At 48.9% G+C, this 19554-nt stretch overlaps 1 protein-coding gene across 5 annotated transcripts in view; it reads left to right on the top strand.

The window, feature by feature from the left end:
• Nucleotides 1-19554, top strand: part of TNRC18 (trinucleotide repeat containing 18) — a 54745-nt gene that overhangs the window by 32620 nt on the left and 2571 nt on the right. For 4 of the 5 annotated variants that reach the window (XM_064726005.1, XM_064726002.1, XM_064726006.1 and 1 more), the window contains 13 exons: nucleotides 1976-2260; nucleotides 9234-9473; nucleotides 11391-11833; nucleotides 12627-12791; nucleotides 13565-13706; nucleotides 14051-14168; nucleotides 14446-14521; nucleotides 14726-14834; nucleotides 15759-15875; nucleotides 16150-16314; nucleotides 16864-18170; nucleotides 18464-18700; nucleotides 19160-19234. In XM_064726005.1, the coding sequence (XP_064582075.1) occupies nucleotides 1976-2260; nucleotides 9234-9473; nucleotides 11391-11833; nucleotides 12627-12791; nucleotides 13565-13706; nucleotides 14051-14168; nucleotides 14446-14521; nucleotides 14726-14834; nucleotides 15759-15875; nucleotides 16150-16314; nucleotides 16864-18170; nucleotides 18464-18700; nucleotides 19160-19234 (3479 nt within the window). The remainder of the gene's footprint in view (nucleotides 1-1975; nucleotides 2261-9233; nucleotides 9474-11390; nucleotides 11834-12626; nucleotides 12792-13564; nucleotides 13707-14050; nucleotides 14169-14445; nucleotides 14522-14725; nucleotides 14835-15758; nucleotides 15876-16149; nucleotides 16315-16863; nucleotides 18171-18463; nucleotides 18701-19159; nucleotides 19235-19554) is intronic. The other variant, XM_064726003.1, reaches the window with a different exon arrangement.

Here is a 19554-nt window from a genome sequence, read left to right as displayed (position 1 = left end):
GGAAAAGCCTGGCTGTGACACTGTTCCTGAGTGTCCTCCTGCCCTTCAGTGTCATGGCTTGCTTCCTGGCTGGCTGTGCTGGGCATTCCCATGGCTCTCATCAGTGCTTGTCCCCACCCCACATCAGTGTGGTGATTGTTAGTTCTAAACCCAAAGTATGCCCAAAGTGAAGGTTCCAACTGACCCCTGTTACAGAAGGAAAAATCTGAATTTCCAGTGTTGGGAAAACAGTAGAATCAAACATAGGAGAGTCTTTAACAGTTCAGGCAGACACTGGGGCAGAGTTTATGGTCTGAGACCGTTGTGTAATGGTCTCAGCTCACTTGCACACGCATCTTTCCCCTTGCTTGCAGCTATTTAAAGCCATGTTAAAACCTTTATGGGGTGTTTGTGTGCATAACAAATACATCTCTTGGTGCAACACTAGTTTAGAAATTTCACTAATGGGGAAGATGAGCTAGGGACTCTCCAATGGAACAAATGTTTGGCATGAAATTAGCCATTTATGTGGCAAAATAGGAGTCATTGTGTCCACTGGACTTGAACACAGCCTTTGGCTTATTGTGCTGTACACAGTACCCAGCAGTTCTGTTCTTGAGTGTGCTTTACTCCCAAGGACAGACACGTGTCTCCTGAACTGTGGGCTCTGGAGCTAATGGGAAGATAAAGGATGGGCTGTTGGTGGAGCTAAAGCATTGGCTCATGGCAGAGGAAGCTTTTACAGTGCCTTCCCACTTGGCACTGTGGTTTCATGAACAAAAACTGCTTCCCAGACCTAAGAGAGCTTCTATCTGACCACTGTCCAGTGAGTCTCCTGATGTGGGAGTGTTCCCCGTTGTCACTCAGATCTCAGCTCAGTATTATTGCAACTGAGAAAACAGCTCAGCTTTGGTTTTTCAGCTGTGTGCAGGTTCAAAGGAAGGGCCTCAGCCTGTCATTTGGTCACTCAGGCATGGTGAATTTGGGGAGGCAGGTTGAGCATATGGCAGCACCTCATATGATTGCTGGGCTGCTCATGTGGAGAAGGAGAAGCAGAAGCAGGACTGGCGCCAAGTCCTTCTGCTTCCTGACCTCAGGATTGTCTACCTGGAGTCCTGAAAGCTTTGGGCACGGATCCAAAGGGCAGACTGAGTATCTTACTCCCTCAAATTTTAAGAAAAGTCAAGTGTCCAAAATAATTTGCATATTTGGTCTTCAAGCTTCCTAAACTTGCCATTCTTTGTCTTCCTCTCCACAACCCAGTGCAGTGGAGCTGAGGAGTGATGGCACAATGTCTGTAATGTTGTGAAGCTGAGGGCATGTCCACAAATGGGGAGGTGACAATGTACACCCGCTTCTGTTGCATCCAGGGGTGCCATGTTCTTTTTGTCCCTCTCATCAGCTGCCAGAGGGGATATCTAGATAACTTCTCACCACCCACAAGGCTTAGCAGCTTTGTAAAGCCATCCTTCACAGACCAAGGAGCAGCTTGGTCCCTGCTCCTTTGCAGTGTACGCCATGGAGCATCTGGGGCAGCGTGTTTGGAGTCAGACATTTGGAGTTAGACATCCTGCCTCCTTGGCAGCTGGGCTTGCTCCAACCACACGTGTTGAAAACCCTCTGTGAGAGCTAGTTCGTGTAGAAAAGGAGATTCAGGTCAAGAGTGGTGAATGTCACCATAGCCAAGACAAATTCAGGTTGATGGCCCAGTTGTTGACAGTGCTGTTGCCTTCAGTGGACATTTTCATAGTGGAAATGTTTGCTTCATTTTTCTGCTGCCAAGCTAAAAACACTCCTTGGATCTTAAGGGAGGACAAGGAGGTGGAGAATGTCCGTTTGTAATGGAAAGAAGGAAATGTGAATTTCTGTGTTTGTTGAGCTCAAGGCTTACGATGGAGCACCTGGGCAGGGGTGGACAGTGGTGGCACCCAAACCCCCCAAAATCCCCAAACCCCATTTGGTGATGTAACGCTCTTCCCACCCGCTTTGACCACAGATACGGACTCGGAGGAGGAGGAGGAGGGATCGCTGAGGGACGAGTGGCCGGCGCAGCCCCCGTCCGCCTCCAAGCCGCGGCCGCCCGGCCTGTACAGCTCGACGGCCAGGAAGGGCGGCCGGGTGGCCGGCGGCCCCAGGGCGGCCCCGCGCAGCGCGGTGGCCCCAGGGCGGCCGCTGAGGCCCAAGGCCGCGGCGGGGCGGAAGCAGCCATTCTGCCTGCTGCTGAGGGAGGCCGAGGCGGGATCTTCCTTCAGCGACTCCTCGGAGGACTCGTTCGATCAAGGTTATTAATTTCTAGCAAACGCACCCCCAAGCACAGCCCGTGTGGGAGCGGGGTGGGGCCGAGGGGCCTGGCGGGCCGGGGTCAGCCATTTTGATGGTCGGAGCCAGGGCGGCCATCTTTGTCCTTGGCAGCGTAGCCTGCTTTATCACCCCAATGGTTATTTTTTATCCTTTTTGTATCTGTATCATTGTGATATTTTTACTGGCTGGCTCTTTTAGAGCTTTTATATCGACTGGGTTTTAGTGTCCGCCTCTCCCTGCTTTCCTGTTCCCTTCCTCCCTCCTTCAGTTTTAACCTCACTTCCTTCCTTGCTGCCACCACCACCATTATATTATTATTATTATTGCTATTATTATTATTATTATTTTAATTATTATTATTTTATTTTGGCATGAGCCTTGTCGAAGTTTGAAAGGAGTTTTTTAATTACTTTCCTCCTTTTATCCCTCCTTTATTATTTTCCCCTCCTTGTTCTTTTTCCCTCCCCTGTTTCTTACCACTCTTTTTTTTCCTTCTTCTTTTATTACCCCCTCTTTTCTTTTTCCTCCCCTCCTTTTTTTTTTCTTTTTTTTTTTTTTTTATTACCGGGGTACTGTTGTGTGGCCGTGTGACTTGATGTTTGTACTGCGATTTGGTTTACCAAGCTTTATTAAACATACCGAGTTCATTTTTAACTAAACCTGTGTACCTTGTCTCTCTTGCTGTGTCTCTTATCAGGCGATTAGGTTGCTGCTTCACTCCATCCTGCTCTGCATCCCCCTCCTGCTCCCACTCCCCATCAGTAGAACTGGAATTAACCTAGTCTGGGGTACTCTCTATTATTCAAATATCCCTGCTGCCTTTGTCCAGATAAAGCCTAGGCTTCCCCCTTTCCTCCCCAACCCCTTTAAGTTAATTTTTTTTTGTTCACCCATTTTTAGTTTTATATTTCTCAGTTTGTTTGCTGTTAGACTCTCTCCAGGCACGTAAACCATGGAGGCACTGACTCCTTGTTGCTGCTGCAGGAGGGTGCAGGGTGTATTTAACAGGCAGAATTTTTGCTTTTTAATTTTTTAAAACGTAAATGTCAAGTTTTTGTGTCTCTTTTTGGGTGGTAGGGTTTTTTTTTCAGATGCCCAGACGTAACCCACGGTGCTCAAGGATGTGGCAATTACTGCATTAAATTTGACTCTCCAGTTTCCCTCCCTCACCCTCAACCCAATTTTTTTCTTGCAGCTTTTTTTTTTTTTTTTGTCAGCCTGTCATTAGTACTTCAGTGGGAAAAGAGATTACTTGAGACTTTTCCTCCAGAGACACAAGGGGTTTCTGTTTTAGAGCGCACTCATTAAATAATAATCATGGGGAAAGGTCATTTTAATGAGCCCTCAGCTCCCGAAAGAAACCAGCTTGGCTGGGCTGAATGCAAAGCAAGAGCATCCCCAGTTGTTATCTAAGTTACATGGCAGAGCTGGATGTAGCCCAGCAAAAGCCTTTTAGTGTTTTACACTGCTCAGGGCTGTTAATTGAAAAACAGGGCTGGATAGTTTGGCTTTTGTTTTTTGGTTTTTTTTTTTTTTTTTTTATTTTTTGAGTTTTTTGATGTTAATTTCCTCCGTGCACCTGTTTGGTTTTTTCTTCCCTCCAAACCCAACCTCCAAAGAAAGATAATTAAAGCTAAAAATGAAAAAATAAAAAAAAGAAAATTATCAAACATGGCAGAAAGATACAGAATGTTGATTTGTTTTGATGTGGCTCTGGGCTGGACCCACCAATGCATTTCAAAGAAAACCCAAAAGAGAAATACATATGTCAAAAAAAAGAAAGAAAATAAAAGAAAAATTGTTCTTTAGAGAACCCAAAAAGTTGTGGGGAGAGTGAATTTTATGTAAGGCTGAGATTGCCACATTTCCATGAAGAGTCTGCGTTAACTTCCATTCTTCCCTTTCTTGTTCCTTCCCGCATCTTTTCTTTGTTTGTTTTGCTGCTGTTGGAAATTTTGAGGATATCAATCCCTTTTAGGTGCCAAGTTCTTGAGGGGGGTTTTGGGTTTGCTTTTTGGTTTTGCTCCAGGTAAGCAGAGAGGTAACTTGTCCCTTTGTCTATTTTTCAAGTAACCTATCTGCTTTATTAGAAGAAATGAACTAAAAATCCCAGTTTTATGGGATAAAATCTGGGGAGGGAAGGGGGTATGGGAGGAGGTTGGGGAATCTGGAACAAATGGGGAAATGCATTGCAAATCCCTTTGGGGTGTCATTTAATGGTGGGGAAACCAAAGATGCAAAACCCCCTGGGGTGGGAGGTGGGTATGGAGAGGGAGGCGGGAAGGGATTATTGGTTACAATTTGGGGTTTTTTTTCCTGCAAATGAATTTTTCTTTTTTTAATTTTTTTTTTGTTGTTGTCAGAATCATTTCTTGAAGGGATATTTGGGTAATAGGGTTTCTGATGGCTTTCCCTGAATACTAAACCGATTAATAACCTCAGCTTTTCTAGAAGTGCTCGCTTTCTCCTTGCAGCTGCTTGACCAACCCTTTCACCCCTGCCCCTATCCATGATGCTTTGAATGTCTGTGTCGGTCTCTTGCATTTGCTCTCACGCTGCACTAAAGAAGCAAAGTGGTTGGCTGGTTGTAGGGCAGACACTTCTCAGCGAGGGGTCACTAGCCATGAACCTGAACCTTGACCATTGTTATGTAGGTAGGCAAAATAACTTTTCTTTATGTCATCTGTCAGCCTCAGACGTTTCGCTGTTGCCTCCATGAATAATGACACGTAGCTCTTTGCATTCTCTTGGTTATTTTAATTTTGAAAATGATTGCTGTCCGCTTTCAAGTTTCTCTGTCCATGAAGAGTCTCACATGGAAGGTTTGCACGTGTGTGTTTGTGTCTGAGGACTCCAGAAATGCTTTGCTGCTTGCAGAACTACTTTTGGAGAACCCCTTAGCCCAGCCAGGGCAAGGATTTGTGGATGAGTCTGAGATGCAAACCTTAAAGGTTTCTGGTGCAGAAATGTCCCCATGTCAGGGATGTTGTCTGGCCCTGGCCCTGCAGTATCTGTGCCAAAGGTGGGATTAGATGCAGGAAGACCTGTTTTCTGTCATCTGGTTAGACACAGATGAGGGGGGACACTGCTTTCTTACAGACCAAACATCACATTGCCATTCTGATAAGAGGCAAAGCTTGTGGGTTTTAATCCAGTGACCTTGGAAAGGAAAATGCTAATGTGGGCTAAAGCCCAACAGGATACGTAATTCCTTGAGCTGTCTGAAACCAAAGACCCATAAGTCCTCCTCCTCCATACTCTGTTTTCCTTAAAAAATTAGTACCTTATTCTCTGTTCTCTTTCTCCTGACTTGGAGGATGATTTTACCCTAATTAAAAACAAAAAACCAAAGAAACCAGTGATGTGTAACCAGTTCCCTACACATTCCCATGTGATAGTTGTAATATTTTAAAATTTTTCATAAGCACTTCTGGAGTCAACAGCACAGCACATGTGGAGGGGAAGAATCTTCCAATGATGAGAATTGGCTTATCTGGAAAAAAAAAAGGTACAGTCTTAAATTGGGCACTCAAAAATAAGTAATCTCCAGAATTTGGACAGATTGCAGAAATCAGATGTTAATGACCCAGTAGCTGTCTAAAGTCTGCCTGTACTTAGCCTGCTTTGTATGCTGTAGACCTGCTTGGTGTTATGAGAAAATCATGCTGTTTATTTTTACAATGTGAAATGACTGTTTTAAGTGTGTGTTTTTACTCCCTCCCTTCCCCAGCCTTTCCTCTTCACACCCCCTCAACTCGTCTTGTTACATACATCAGTCTCTAAAAACCAAATTGCTTAACCAATTTCTGTTCATCATTAACAAATCTTCATTTACTGCTCTCCTACAGTAAAATACCATGGCAGCTTAGCTGTTAAAAGCAATGAGAAAACTAAGTATTCTTAGCTGGGTTTGGGTTTTAATTCAGTGCAGGTAAAAATTAAAATTATCTTTGGCTCCTGTTTATGTGGCATCAGTAGCATTTAAATACGAATGTATTGTTTGTTTTGGCTGTGGAGTTGTGTATGTACACGTGTGGTTGCGTGTGTGGGTATATACACACATATACATAAAAATGTCAATTAGAAAAGATATTTTTAACTTTGAGCATTTTTTTCCTTTACCCTCTCTCAGTGTGAACAGAATTACCATTGAAGGAAAACATAATTTTTTTTTAAAAATGCCTTTTTCCCCCTTGCTAGCTAAAAATCACCTTTTCAGGGCAGAAAAAATATTGAGGCTTCAATTGTGTGAAGGCATCTGTGCATAGTTAATTTTAAACCCACACATAGTTTGGGTACAGTAGGAATGAAACTTCTGCTTCCCATTAAATTCAGGCACCAGTCTCTCCAAGGAGCCCTACAGATGGACAGAGAGCACCATGCCACCATGGCCAGAAGTTTGGGGACTTACTTTAGAAGCATGTGGGCTTGGAGCAGAGCCCCAAATGTCTTCCTTTTGCTTCATTTGTTACTTTTTGTCCCTTGGAAAAGTCAGCAAGAAGAGAAGCAGGGATTGTGTTGTGCATGTGGAGTGGGGTTAGCAAGATCTATCCTCTCCATGAGAGGTGGAGGAGGATAGATCTGTGCTGTGAATGTGTTAAAATGGGGTTATTTTCAGGCTGGAAATTGTATCTCCTGCAGATAAAAATATAAGTGTTGTGGTAAAAATGCTGACAAGGGACTGTCTTGAGTTGTCTTTCTGTAGCGTGACGCTGTGTGTGAGCAGGAGGCTGCAATAACCACCAGGCCCCTCGTTGTGCTCTGTATTTTCTGTAGCCTGAGAGCAGCCTCTGCCATCCTGCCTTTTAAATCTGTTCTACCTGAGTGCCTCTGAAATACTGGAGCTGCAGGGCACCCTTTTGCCCTTGCACATGCAGTGTGTAAGTGCTGAAGGAATGTGATGCTGAGCAGTGAGTGGGGCTGAGCCAGTGGGGCTAGACTGATCATGGATTTTTCTGCAAACTTTCCCATTTTTTCCCCCCATTTTCCTCCCCATCTGCTCACTGAGTCACTCTCTGCTCAGCCAGCTCTCAGGTCTGGCATGAGGGGCTGTACAGATTGATTTTTAATTTTTTTCCCCCCGGTTTTTGCTGAAAATTGCTGAATTTCAGAGCTAGATGGGATGGATGAAGAAGGTCTTCCTACACCACAGGGTGTCACTGAACTCAGGCACGGTTTTGCTGCTTTTCAGGCAGGTGGTTTTCACGTCTCAGAATAAAGTTCATCTGGATTTGTTTTCTCTTTGGCAAAATGTGATTTAAAACCAGCAGTTGTGACCCGTTTTCTGGAAGGGGAAGGAATCTGATCCCAATTTGCTGTGGATTTTTTTTTTGCATGTGGTTTTTATGCAAGGAGTGAACAGGGTTGTGGATTTCTTGGTATTGACTGCAGGACTGTAGGTTTAGTAGCATTTTTATATCACAAGGAATGAGTCTGAGCAACTGAAATGGGGAAGCAATTTTTATGCAGTTAAAAATTAGTATTCTCTGACTATCAGATGTATGCTACAGAGATAAGCCATCCATGTTAAAAAAAAGGCAAAAAAAGCTGCCAGTTACCTCAGTTTATAAAATACAAGAATGAGAACATTGTTTTCTGATATTCCTGTTCTTTCTAATATCATGGAAAAATAACACTTGTGTTATTGTATTTTTTTTTTCTGGGCAACCAAGTGTTGAGGACGTTTTTATCTATCCCAGAGGGCATATGTGAAAAGAAAAGGATTTTCATGTTCATTCCAGCTCATTTTGAAGGGATCTGTTTTCTCATTTGGCTGGATTTCAGACACAAGGATAGTGGCTGGTAGGAGCTGGGGAGTGGGCTCAGAACAGGGCTCCTGCTAGTGGTGGAAATTTTCCAGCAGCCTCAATGATCCTACTTAAGCCCTCAATTTCAAAAGAAATGAAATATCTTTTCCAGACCCACGTTTTGCAGTTAAATATATATATTTTTATAGATCTGTGTGCTCATATATGTGTGTGTGTGGTACATGTGCATCTGTGAAGTGGCTTGCTCACCAGCGCTCACTGGATGAGATGCTGTTAAATTAATTGCCTCTGAGCTGCTGACAGACCCTTGGGAAGCGCTGTAGGGAGGGAGAGGTGCCACTCTTGGAGCATCTACCCCCAAAATACCTGCTGTGTACACACCCTAGAGGAAACTCCCAGCCCACTGCTCTGCAGGTGGCAGCTGAGGCAGGCAGTGAAGGTGATTTCTTTGCCAGAATTAGATTTTGGCTGTGAGCAGCTCTTCCTGCCTGTGCTGAGCTCTGGGCTTCCCTATCCTGAGCTGTAGAGAGGGAAATGAAAGGCATGGAGAGGGTTCAAACACTGCTCCTTGTCTCCAGCACTACCCACACTTTCCTCCCTTATGCATTCCAAATCCATTGCTTTCGAATTATTATTTCTCCCCCCTCTCTTTGCATTTTTGCTTCCTGCCCCTTCTCCTCTCTGTGTTCCCCTTGCCTCCCGCCATGGCTCAGGCTGCTCTCTGGTATTCCCCTTCCCTGCTGATCTCTGGTTCTGATTACACTAATGGATTTCATTATGGAGGAAGTGTTGGTGGGCGGGAGGGGAATCCCACAGCTCCCAGGTTGGGATTTTCAAAGGAATTAAGCTTTTAATTCCTCCTGAAAGCTGTAGGGAAGGGGTGCCTGGCATCCTTTTCAAATCTGCCAGCACCCTGCTCTTCCCTCCCTTGCCCCGAGTGGGTCATCTTTGCCGTACCCTGCATTGCTGTGTCCTTACAGGGTGGTGGCAGGCAGGGTGACAGCGGCTCTATGGCTGCAAGGACACGTGTGTGCCCATGGCCAGCGTCCTGTGGCTCAGTCCTGGGTGGCTCAGTGCCACCTTGGTGGGCACAGAGCAGCAGGAGGGTTGCGCTCCGGGTTGGGGCTGTGGCTGGGGCACAGCTCCGTGAGGTTTGTAACGCGCTCCCTGTTCTCTGCGTGCCAGATTCCAGCTCCGAGGAGGAGGATGATGACGATGAGGAGGAAGAGGAGGAAGCAGAGGACTATGGCACGGATGGCACAGACAGGCTGTCGTCACCTGCCCTGGATGAGAGTGGCCTGGGCCTTCTGGCCAGGTTTGCTGCCAGCGCCATGCCCAGCCCCATCGTTCCCCCTCCGCTCTCCATCATCCAGCTGGAGGCCAAGCAGAAGGCCAAGAAGAAGGAGGAGAGGCAGAGCCTGATGGGTGAGTCCCATGGTGGTGCTGTGGGGGCAAGGTGGAAGGTTTGGGAGGTCCCAGCTGTGCTGCAAGAGAGCAGTTTGGGTACCCAGACACTGAGCTGCCCTTTCATTGCTTCGGCAGCTTGGTCCTGATGCTGAAGGTGGAGAAAGTGGCTGATAGGGGGACAAAAGCCAGTCATGGACATGGCATCCCTAGGGACAGCTGTGGCTTTGTCAAAGTTTCCTCTTTTCCTCTTTTGCTCTCTTGAGAATTTTTTGGCAAATTCTCAACAAGACACACTGCAAAGGCAAGCAGGGGGATGCTGCATCTCCTTGGACAGAGTGCAGAAGGCACTGAAGTGCTGTTAAATTTTAGAGAAGGAAGCATGTGCTAAATGCAGCTGATCTTGGATACCCAAGGGAAGCACAGACACCCAAGCAGAAGAAAAGCTCTTTCCATCAGCCCATCCCATCAGCTTCCTTATAGAAACCAGCCAGAGAGACTTGAAAAAAACATTCCTTTCTCTGCTCATGTGTTTGCAGTGCCAGAATCTGGTTTTCTGCCCTGCCTCTGTCTCAGTTTCAATGTGTTGGGAGTTTCATTTCTTCCCCTCCCCATGCCCTGCTGCACAAGTACCCATTGGTGACATTGTTCCTGGTCAGACAGATCTATATGGGTTCCATTTATAAATTCTCTATTAATATTTATTAAGTGATAATGGAATTTATAGCATGCTTCAGAATGGAAAATGATGTCCTCCTTGGGAGCCTGGCTTGTTTTAGCACTGTTTCCATGCTATATTAGGCTTTTGCCAACTTGTTCCAACAGCCTCTGCTAAGAATTTATTGTCTTGTAATCTGCCCTCCTTGAAACTGGAAGCATCTAGAAATTACCTCATGCAGTACTGAGAGAGGAGAAGGAGTGTTTTAATTTCCAATGGGTTTTTCATTTTGAGCTTTGCCAGCTTTGTTTTTGACATGCTGGCACTTTTTCTCTCCATGCTGGGGCTGTCTCAGGGGAAGAGGGTTGGGTAGAAGATGAGAGCAGTTTTCCTGCAGACTGAATTTACCCAGGAAAGTGAGTGTATTTGAGAGAAGGACCAAGAGAAGATGCTTTCCTTGCTTGTGCCATGTACATTTTCATTTTCCCACGGGAATGTTGTTTGCCTACCTCCTGCCCATGTTGCTGGATGTAGGTGCTGCCTCAGTTTCTCTTCTGCCCCTCTTGCTTTCCTTTATCAGGTTCAGGGGAACACAGTGAAGGTGAGGAACATCTTGGCATTACTGCAGAATTTCAGGCCTCTGGGTACTGCTGTGCTCGTGGTGCTGAGCAGACGCCAGTGTGAGGGGAATTCCATTTGCCACAGACAAAAGATCATTTACCTCTCTTGACTTTAAGGCAACTCCTTGAGCCAGTAAAAGGATTTGTGGTGTCTGTTGGCCAGTGGGAAAAAATAAGCTTGAAATTTGGGTTTATTCCATTTGTTAAAAGACATTGTTCTCCTGAAACAAAGGTGAAACTGGAGAGGGCTCCCACCAGGAGAGAAGCAGGGATCAGCTTGTGGGGTTTATGCTTCGTTTCAGCTGAGCAGCTCCTTTTTGAGGAGGGACATGTTAAAGTCTATTTTCTCTTCAGAGCTTCCCTGCAGGGTTTTGCCTGTGGGAGAGGGGAGAAAATGGAGGCAAGGAACACACTGAACCACACTGCCTGAATTGTTGGCCTCTGGTTTGGAGCAGGGCAGGCTTACTTCCAGGGAATTTCCAGAGTGTTTTATGGGTCAGAAATGGAGATCTGAGGGATGTGAGGATTGGAAAGAGGAACAAGTGAGAGCTCTATTGAACAGGCACAGCATCTCCCATGGAGCCCAGAGGTTTCCAGCAGGATGTGTCCCCTCTTGGCTCAGCCAGGGCTCTGACTGATGGTTCAATCCTTTGCACCTAGGGACAGAGTTTGAGTACACTGACTCGGAGAGCGAGATCAAGATCAGGAAGAAGTCTCCCTCGGGGCTGCTGCGCGGCAAGAAGGGGCCGCTGGAGCCCAGCAGCATCCCGGCCAGCCAGGCCCCCAGCAGCCTGGACTCCACATCTGGGAGCGCTGACAAGGCCAAGCTGGGCTCTGAGAAAGGCCGAAAGCTGAAGAAATTCAAATCCCCCAAGGACCTGAGCTTTGAGTTCGGGCTGGAGGCCAGCGATGACGACCTGTGGAACCGGCGCCGCAGCGAGCGCATCTTCCTCCACGACGCCACCACCTCCTCGGCCATGCTGACATCCACAGCCCCTGCCAGCTCCACCCCTGTCCCCAAACCTGGCCGCTGCGGCAAGGGGGCCCCCATGAGCCCCAAAAAGGAGAGCAGCAAGGGCAAGGACAGGAAGGAGCTCAGCAAGGTGAGGAACCAGATTGGTGTTGCGATGCTTGGAAGCTGGGGGTGAAGGGAGGGCAGTAAACTCCACTAAGGGAAAGGAGAGTTGAGTCCTGTCTCAGCAGTTGTTTGGCTGCCCCCTGGACACCCAGAGGTTCTGTCAGACTTGGATCTGACTTGCAGGGAGTAAAAGCCATGTTTGAATGGGGCTGGTTACTTCTGTCACCCTCCATGTCCCAAATCTATTCTGTTTGGGTGGCCAGAGTTGATGATCCTGCATTAAAACAGATCCTGTGAAATCTCTCTCCCACTCTCTGCATGAGGTTGTCCTCTTGCTGACCTGTGGCCCCCGGACTGGCCTTTAAGGCTGTTCTCCTTTTACATGGTGGCTTCTGAGGTCTGTCCCTGGCTGGGGGTGACGGTGGTATCTGAGTTACTGGCTTTTCATCTAAGCTGAATGCTTGGCTCCCTCTGGCTCCAGTTCAGTTCATGGCAGTGTTATGGAAGAACACTGATGGTGAGAGTTAGACAAGTGAGTTGTGACATGAGGCCAACTGGGATTTTCTTGGAGCTCTTTGGAGGCAGATTTGATGGGCAGGAGTTGCTCTCCAGTGCAATGAAAAGCTCTTCCCAAAATGTGTGAAACCAGAAAGCAGAGCTGGGACATGTAGGATGTGATGTGGGCAGTGAACCAACTGCTGGCTGAACATAGTCCTACCTGTGCATAGCCTGCCTTGCTCCACCTTTTCCCTCTCCTTGGACCCAGATCTTTACCAATCTTCTCTTTACTGATGGAAGTGTTTTGTTTTTATTTTCAGCAGCGGAAGAAGGGTAAAGAAACGCCCTGCTGCTCCTCCTCCTCATCCATGTCTCCTCCTGGCATCCCCAGCTCCCCCTCTGATGTTCGGGTCAGCCTGGCAAGTGCCCTGGGCTCCACCAAGAAGAGCAAAGCTAAGGTGAAAGCCAAGGAGGTGAAAAAAGAGGTGAGGGGCTGGTTCTAGTGTGGCTGGAGTGGAGGGTGGCTGGCAGAGCACCTGGGCTGTTGCAGTGTGAGGGAGGGAAAGCAGAGGTGCAGGTTTTGCTGCGTCTGTGACAGGCAAAGAGCTGGTTTGAAAAGCCTAAAATTCTCTGATAGTACCTGCTGCTACCACCTGGTGTTCATTTGCCTTCATCCCCCAAATCAGTGAGCAGGCAGGATTTTCTCCAAGGCTGCCACGGGGTGGAGAGAGAGCTTGCATGGACAGCAAGGACCAAGGAGATGGTGATGGAGTGGCCTTGCTCAGCACTGGGGCACAGCTGGTTCCTGCTCCACTGCTGCAGCCTGTCATCTCTCATAACACACATTGCTGCCTTCTCACATGATTTCTGTATTTCTGTGTGATGCTTATGGTCTGTGTGTAACAGCAAGGAACATGTCATGGAGACTGCAGAAGAAATAGGAGCAGTGCCTGGTGCCTGTTTGGGGAAGGCAGAGGATCAGGAGCATTGTGGTGATGCAGAGCAAAACTAGAGCTCCACAGCATCTCTGCCAGCCTCTAAGAGTGAGGATGTGGGAAATAGCTTTTGGTTAACTGTTGGTGATGCTTGGGGGATGAAGGCAGCAAAAAGTGTGGGTACCCCCACTTAACTCTCCATGCTGAGGATGGAGGCAGGTTTGTCCTGATATCCTCAGGTTATTTTTTGCTGGAGGGAGGTGAGAAGGGATCAGGCTGTTTCCTGTGGTGATCCAGCTGATGTGCTGCTTGCTGTCCTGCAGAACCGAGGGAAGGGAGGAGCTGTCAGCAAGCTCATGGAGAGCATGGCAGCAGAGGAGGATTTTGAACCCAACCAAGACAGCAGCTTCTCAGAGGATGAGAACATCCCACTGAGCATGCTGGTTGAGAGGCCACCCACACCAGGTAAGGGCAGGATCTTATAGGCAGGGGAGCTGGGCAGGTTTCCCAGGGCTGCTCAGAGGACAACTGTGCTGCTTTCACACATTCCTCATCCAAAGCCATGAGTCTTTGGAGTGGAGACACCACTTTCTCAGTCAATTCAGTAAAAACTAAGCCTGATCAGCATGGCTCACTCTGACATCTAGTTGAAGCCCAGTCTCTGAGTTGCCCTATTTTCATTACTGGTATGTTATTATTACCATGAGAGGGTTCAGTGATGCTGGGATTATTAAGTTTCCTTCTCCCCTTACTGTCCCTTTCCCATGTGTGGTTCTCTCTAATCCCCATCATTCTCCCACACCTCACAGCTCCCCGCTCCTGCATCATTGACAAGGATGAGCTGAAGGATGGCCTGCGTGTCCTCATCCCCATGGATGACAAACTGCTCTATGCTGGGCATGTCAAGACAGTGCATTCACCAGACATGTGAGTGGAGGGGCTGCTGTATCCACCAGGGGTCTGCCAGATAATGGGGACATAGCTGCTGTATGGATCAGTTTGGGGGTTGTGTAGAGCTGGCTGCCCAGAGACTGACAGAGTCTGGCAGGGAGAGAAGGAGAGTCCACTCTGGTTTATCAGCACTGAGGGAAATCCAATTATCTCTCATGAAGTGCTCTCACATGCTCTCCCCTCAGAGGGAGGCGTTACCTGGAGGGGGTGGTGTCTCCCATGTGCTGTGTCTGACCCAGCCTTTGTGTTTCAGATACCGCGTGGTGGTGGAGGGCGAGAGGGGGAACCGTCCCCACATTTACTGCCTGGAGCAGCTCCTGCAGGAAGCGGTATGTGCTGCCACAGCTGCCTGTGCTCGGTGCCCATGGCCTGCTCTGGGGTGGGGGAGGCTAGCTGGAAGCTCTTTCCTCTTCCAGCTGCAGGGAAATGTCCCTTGGCATCCATAGAGCTGCTTTGCTCCATGCCGGCTGAGCTGGGATGGTCTGTGCTGGTGCCAGGGTGGTCAGTGATTGCCTTCCTCTTGCCCTGAGCAGATCATCGATGTGAAGCCCCCCTCAGTGCGGTTCCTGCCCGAGGGCACGAGGATTGCAGCCTACTGGAGCCAGCAGTACCGCTGCCTCTACCCAGGGACAGTTGTCCGAGGTAAGGCCACCCTGCCTGCTCTGGGCTCTGAACCTGGGATGTCTCAGCCCTGTGTGTCCTCAGGGATGTCAGGCTTGTCTGGGCAAGCCCTCACCTCTGCTGGGAGTGTCCTGGAAGTCAGAGCCTGGCTTGTTCTCTCCTCCAGGTCATGCCCCTCTCATTAATGATGCAGATTTAGTAACATCCTGCAGGTTCAGGAAGAGGTTCAAGCAATTTAGGAGTTTAAATACATCAAGGACATTTAATACATTTCAGAAAGTTAGAATTTATTCCAAGCATCGATTATTTCTGAGGCTGTGGAGGTTTCTAAATCACCTGGATACTCACAACTATTGTTCTGAAATGAAACACCAGTCTGGTCCCATTAGAAAGTTGGTGAGTTGTCCTGAATGGCTCAGGACAATTCTGCCATGGCTGGTGTTGTTTTTGGGATCTTGGTAATACCACATATGTAGAAGGGAATAATTACTTATGATGTGTAAACCAGTAATGCTAATGCAAGAAGAGAGGCTGAGAACACAATTCTCTTGGAGAAGGTGAAAAACAGCAGTTTATGATGGCTGAGAGTAGTTAAAAATTCAGCTTAAAAAAAAAGATATTTCAGTGAAAGGAGAGAAGTTAATTTCTGCAAATAAAGGGAAATAGTGGAGAGAGGTGGGAAGTCAAACTAGAATGGCTGTTATGTTCTGGAGCAGTGCTGCTGATGGGGAATTTCACACTGAGTGGGCTGGTTTAGTGTTATCAGGGACTTTCCATTGCAGAGTGAGCCTTCTGTGCCCTCCCTGCACAGCCCAGGAGAGGTGAAGTGGGTGCTTTGCAGCTGCTGCAGCACCCCTGTCTTTCCCCATGTCCCCACTTCCCTTACAAGGGGTTTGTACTCTGATGTTTGTTGCTAATCCCATCTGCTGCTCCCCCATCCCACAGGAACCCTGGATCTGGAGGAAGATGGTGATCTCATCACCGTAGAGTTCGATGACGGGGACACGGGACGCATCCCACTGTCTCACATTCGGCTTCTCCCACCTGACTACAAGATCCAGTGTGAGTCTTGCTGTTCAGTTTATTGCAAGACACTTCCTGCTCTGACATATATGGAGTTTTGGGCTGCTTTCCTCAAATTTTGGGATAATTTCACAGACTTCCAGTCACAAAGATTGCACCATCAATTACAGAACATGGAGCTGGGGTGGGATATCACCCATAAGGAAAAAGGCCCAGTCCCTGTTGCAGATTTGGTTGGGATACTTTCACTCTATCCCATCTCTGTTTTATGTGTAATTTGACTGCATTTGAACATCTCTTTGACCTGTTCCAGGTGCTGAGCCTTCCCCTGCCCTTTTGGTGCCCAGCACCAAGCGCAGAAGCCGTAAATCCAGCAAAGACACTGGAGAAGGAAAAGAGGGATCTGCCCTGGGGTCAGAGGAGCCTGTGTCAAAGGGCAAAGGGCGGGGCAGAAAGCCAAGTGTCAAGGCCAAAGCTGGTAAGTTGCACACTGCCAGGCCTGGAGCTGAGGGAATCCTTGCACAGTTCCCCACTGTTCTCCCCAAGTTAGGGCTGTTGCTTGGAGCAGGATTTGGGTGAGGATGGATGCATTGCTTGAGTGCAAAGCACCCATGCATCTCCCTCTGCTGTGGCTACAGTTTACAGGAGGCTGGCTTGGAAGCTGGCCTGTGCTGTGACAGCCTCCTTCTGTCAGTCAGGGATGTGGAGCACAGAGTCCTTTTTTCAGCTGAGCATCTCTGCAGCTGTCAATAGAGCCAAAGGTACAGGAGATTTGTAGTTTGGTTCTCCTGAAGTTACAGCAGCACCCCTGGGCATTGTCCATCACTTCTCACAAGTACTGGCACCAGGCCAGGCTGTTCAGTGAGCATTGAAGACACCCCTTGTGCTCCTTTGGGGGTACCTGAGCAGGCAGGAACAAGCCATGCTTGGCCAGAGACCAGTCAGCACTGGTGTCTGGTTGTGTCTGAGCTAATAAAGCCCATCTGGAGGGATAACATCATGTCTTTGTGTTTTTTCCCCTCTGCAGAAGAGGCTGCCTTGCCTGAAGAGAAGGAGCAGGTGGAATCTTCACCTGTTACCTCCTCAGTCCCAGAGAAGCCGGCCTGCTTGAGCAAGCCAAGCATGAAGGGGTCGCGAAAATCGCAACCGCTGCCGACTGGAGGCTCTCCTGCTCCCACAGAGGAAAAGCGCTCAAAAGCCAGCAAAATGAAGATCTCCACGAAGCTGCACAGCAACCCCCAACCCTCTTACCAGCCTGCTGTGTTTGGCAGCATCCTGGGCACGGAGCCCTATGGCGATCTCCCGGGAACGCTGGCGGCCTTTGGCTCCAGCGATGCTTCGGTGTCCAAAGCCAAGGCCAAGAAAGGGCGGCCCACAGAGGAGACACAAGAGTTTGGCACCATGGTCAAGGCTCAGAGGAAGCATGACAATGAAATCCTGATCAAGCTGGACCATGAGGGTGTGATGTCTCCAAAGACAAAGAAGATGAAGGAGGCGATGAGGATGCTGGAGGACTCGAACCTGGCCAGTCGCAGAGATGGGAAGAGTCTCTTGGGGCTGGGCTATTCTGCTGCAGTGAGTGTGGAGGGCAAGCAGAAATCTTCCCGAGCCAAGGTGGCTGAGGGAGACCCTTCCCCTGCCAGCTTTGGGGGAAAGTTTGATGCCTCAGCAGAGAGCCTTGCTGCCTCGAAGGACCAGGAAGAAAAGGCAGCAGCTCCAGCAGGTGTGGAGGAGTCTGAGAGCAACAGCAGTGACAGCAGCTCAGAGTCAGAGGGAGAAGAGGAGGCTGAGAAGAACCAAGGGGAAGCCCAGGACAGCAGCTCAGCCAGCTCAAGAGCATCCACCCCTCTCTCTTCCTCCAACTCCTCCTCTTCTTCCTCTTCTAGCAGCAGCTCCTCTTCATCTTCATCTTCCTCCTCTTCCTCCACCTCATCAACCTCTTCTTCATCAAGCTCCAGCTCTTCTTCCTCCTCCACTACGGATGAAGATTCCTCCTGTAGCTCTGACGATGAAGTAGCTGAGGCCCAGCCGAGTTCCTCGGTGCAGCAAACCCTCCCAGCCAAGCCAGCCAAGCAGGCAGGGAAATCCCGGGCGTCCTCCCACCCGCAGAGCCAGAAGCAGCCGGCGCAGCAGCCGCAGCAGCAGCCGCAGCAGCAGCCGGCAGCGCCGCAGGGCGGCAACAAGAGCCGGCCCAAGAAGCGCGAGGGCATCCACCTGCCCACCACCAAGGAGCTGGCCAAGCGCCAGCGCCTGCCCTCCGTGGAGAACAGGCCCAAGATTGCCGCTTTCCTCCCGGCACGGCAGCTGTGGAAGTGGTTTGGGAAGCCCACACAGGTAAACGCTCCGTAGTGCTCAGCATTCAGCAATGGTTTTGCCTTCTGGTGCTACTTCCCTTTTCCTGGGGTGGTGGAACTGCTGGCATGGTGTGCCACGTGTGCAGGGAGATGGCAGTTGGCTTTCACTGTGTTGGGGAAGCCATTCTGTGTGGTGCATCCCTCTGCCCCAATTCCTGTGGGAATACCGCCAACAACAAAGGGATGCATGCAGGACAAACAAGGCAAACATTGGTTTGTAGGGAAAATGTGGGTGATCCCTGGCTGACCACTTGCATGGTCCTCTCTTGGCAGAGACGAGGAATGAAAGGGAAGGCCAGGAAGCTGTTCTACAAGGCCATCGTGCGGGGCAAGGAGATCATCCGCATCGGGGACTGCGCCGTTTTCCTCTCCGCCGGCCGCCCCAACCTGCCCTACATCGGCCGCATCCAGAGCATGTGGGAGTCCTGGGGCAACAACATGGTGGTCAGAGTCAAATGGTTTTATCACCCAGAAGAAACCAACCCTGGGAAGAAACTCAATGAAGGCAAGGTAGGCTGGTCTCCTTTGCTGAGAGGGCTGCAAAGCTCCTTGCTCCCTTTTGTTTCCAATGATGAGGAAAACACCCAAAGCCCAGTTCGTTACTGGTACCTTGAAGGGGGTGGCCCCATGTTTTTCATCTGTGGTGTGGGCAAGTCCAGTGTTGGTGGCCCCTTGAAGAAGGGAGGGGTGGGTTTCTTTGTATTAGGAAATAAAGACTTTTGTGTGAGTCCCAAAAAAGTGTCAAGATCCAGATCAAATCTTTAAAGTGTAAGAAGGATGGGCCTGGTGCTCAGAAACACTGAATTTTGCACATGTGTGCAGCTGGTTGACAGCAGGATTTATTCCTAGTGGCAATGGGCAGGGGCTGAAGGTCCAAAAGCACATGTGGTGGGCAGGAGATGATGACCTGGAAAAATAACAAATTCACCAGGTTTTCATTTCTGTTTCCTCTTTTCCTCTTCATCACAGCGCTGGGATCAGAAATCAGGCAGGAGTCTGGCCACAGCTTTGCAGGCATCCAACCAGAGGAAGGACTTTATGGAGGTTGGTGAGACTGGGAGAAGTCTGGGAGGGAATGCTGGGTACCCTGTAACAAATAAATACTGCAAATGCCCCCCAAACTTCTCTGGCTCTTGATTTTTGCCTTGGCTGCCAAGTCTGCAGTGCCCCGGACTTGGGGTGAATATTTCTGGGTGGGTGGAATAGCTGCAGGTGCTGGGTGTGGGGAAGAACAGGGAGCTGGTATCCAGCACCCGTCTTTGCATTTGCATCCTTAAAATGAGGATGGCACACTCCTGGCCTCCATATTTCCCTGTATGTGTGCTTGGCAGCTGCAGCATTCCCATCAGTGGGAGCCAAGTGAG

Source organism: Zonotrichia leucophrys, chromosome 14, assembly GCF_028769735.1.
Source record: "Zonotrichia leucophrys gambelii isolate GWCS_2022_RI chromosome 14, RI_Zleu_2.0, whole genome shotgun sequence".
NCBI classification, from domain to species: Eukaryota; Metazoa; Chordata; class Aves; order Passeriformes; family Passerellidae; genus Zonotrichia; species Zonotrichia leucophrys.
This window is presented reverse-complemented; position numbering and strand designations above follow the sequence as displayed.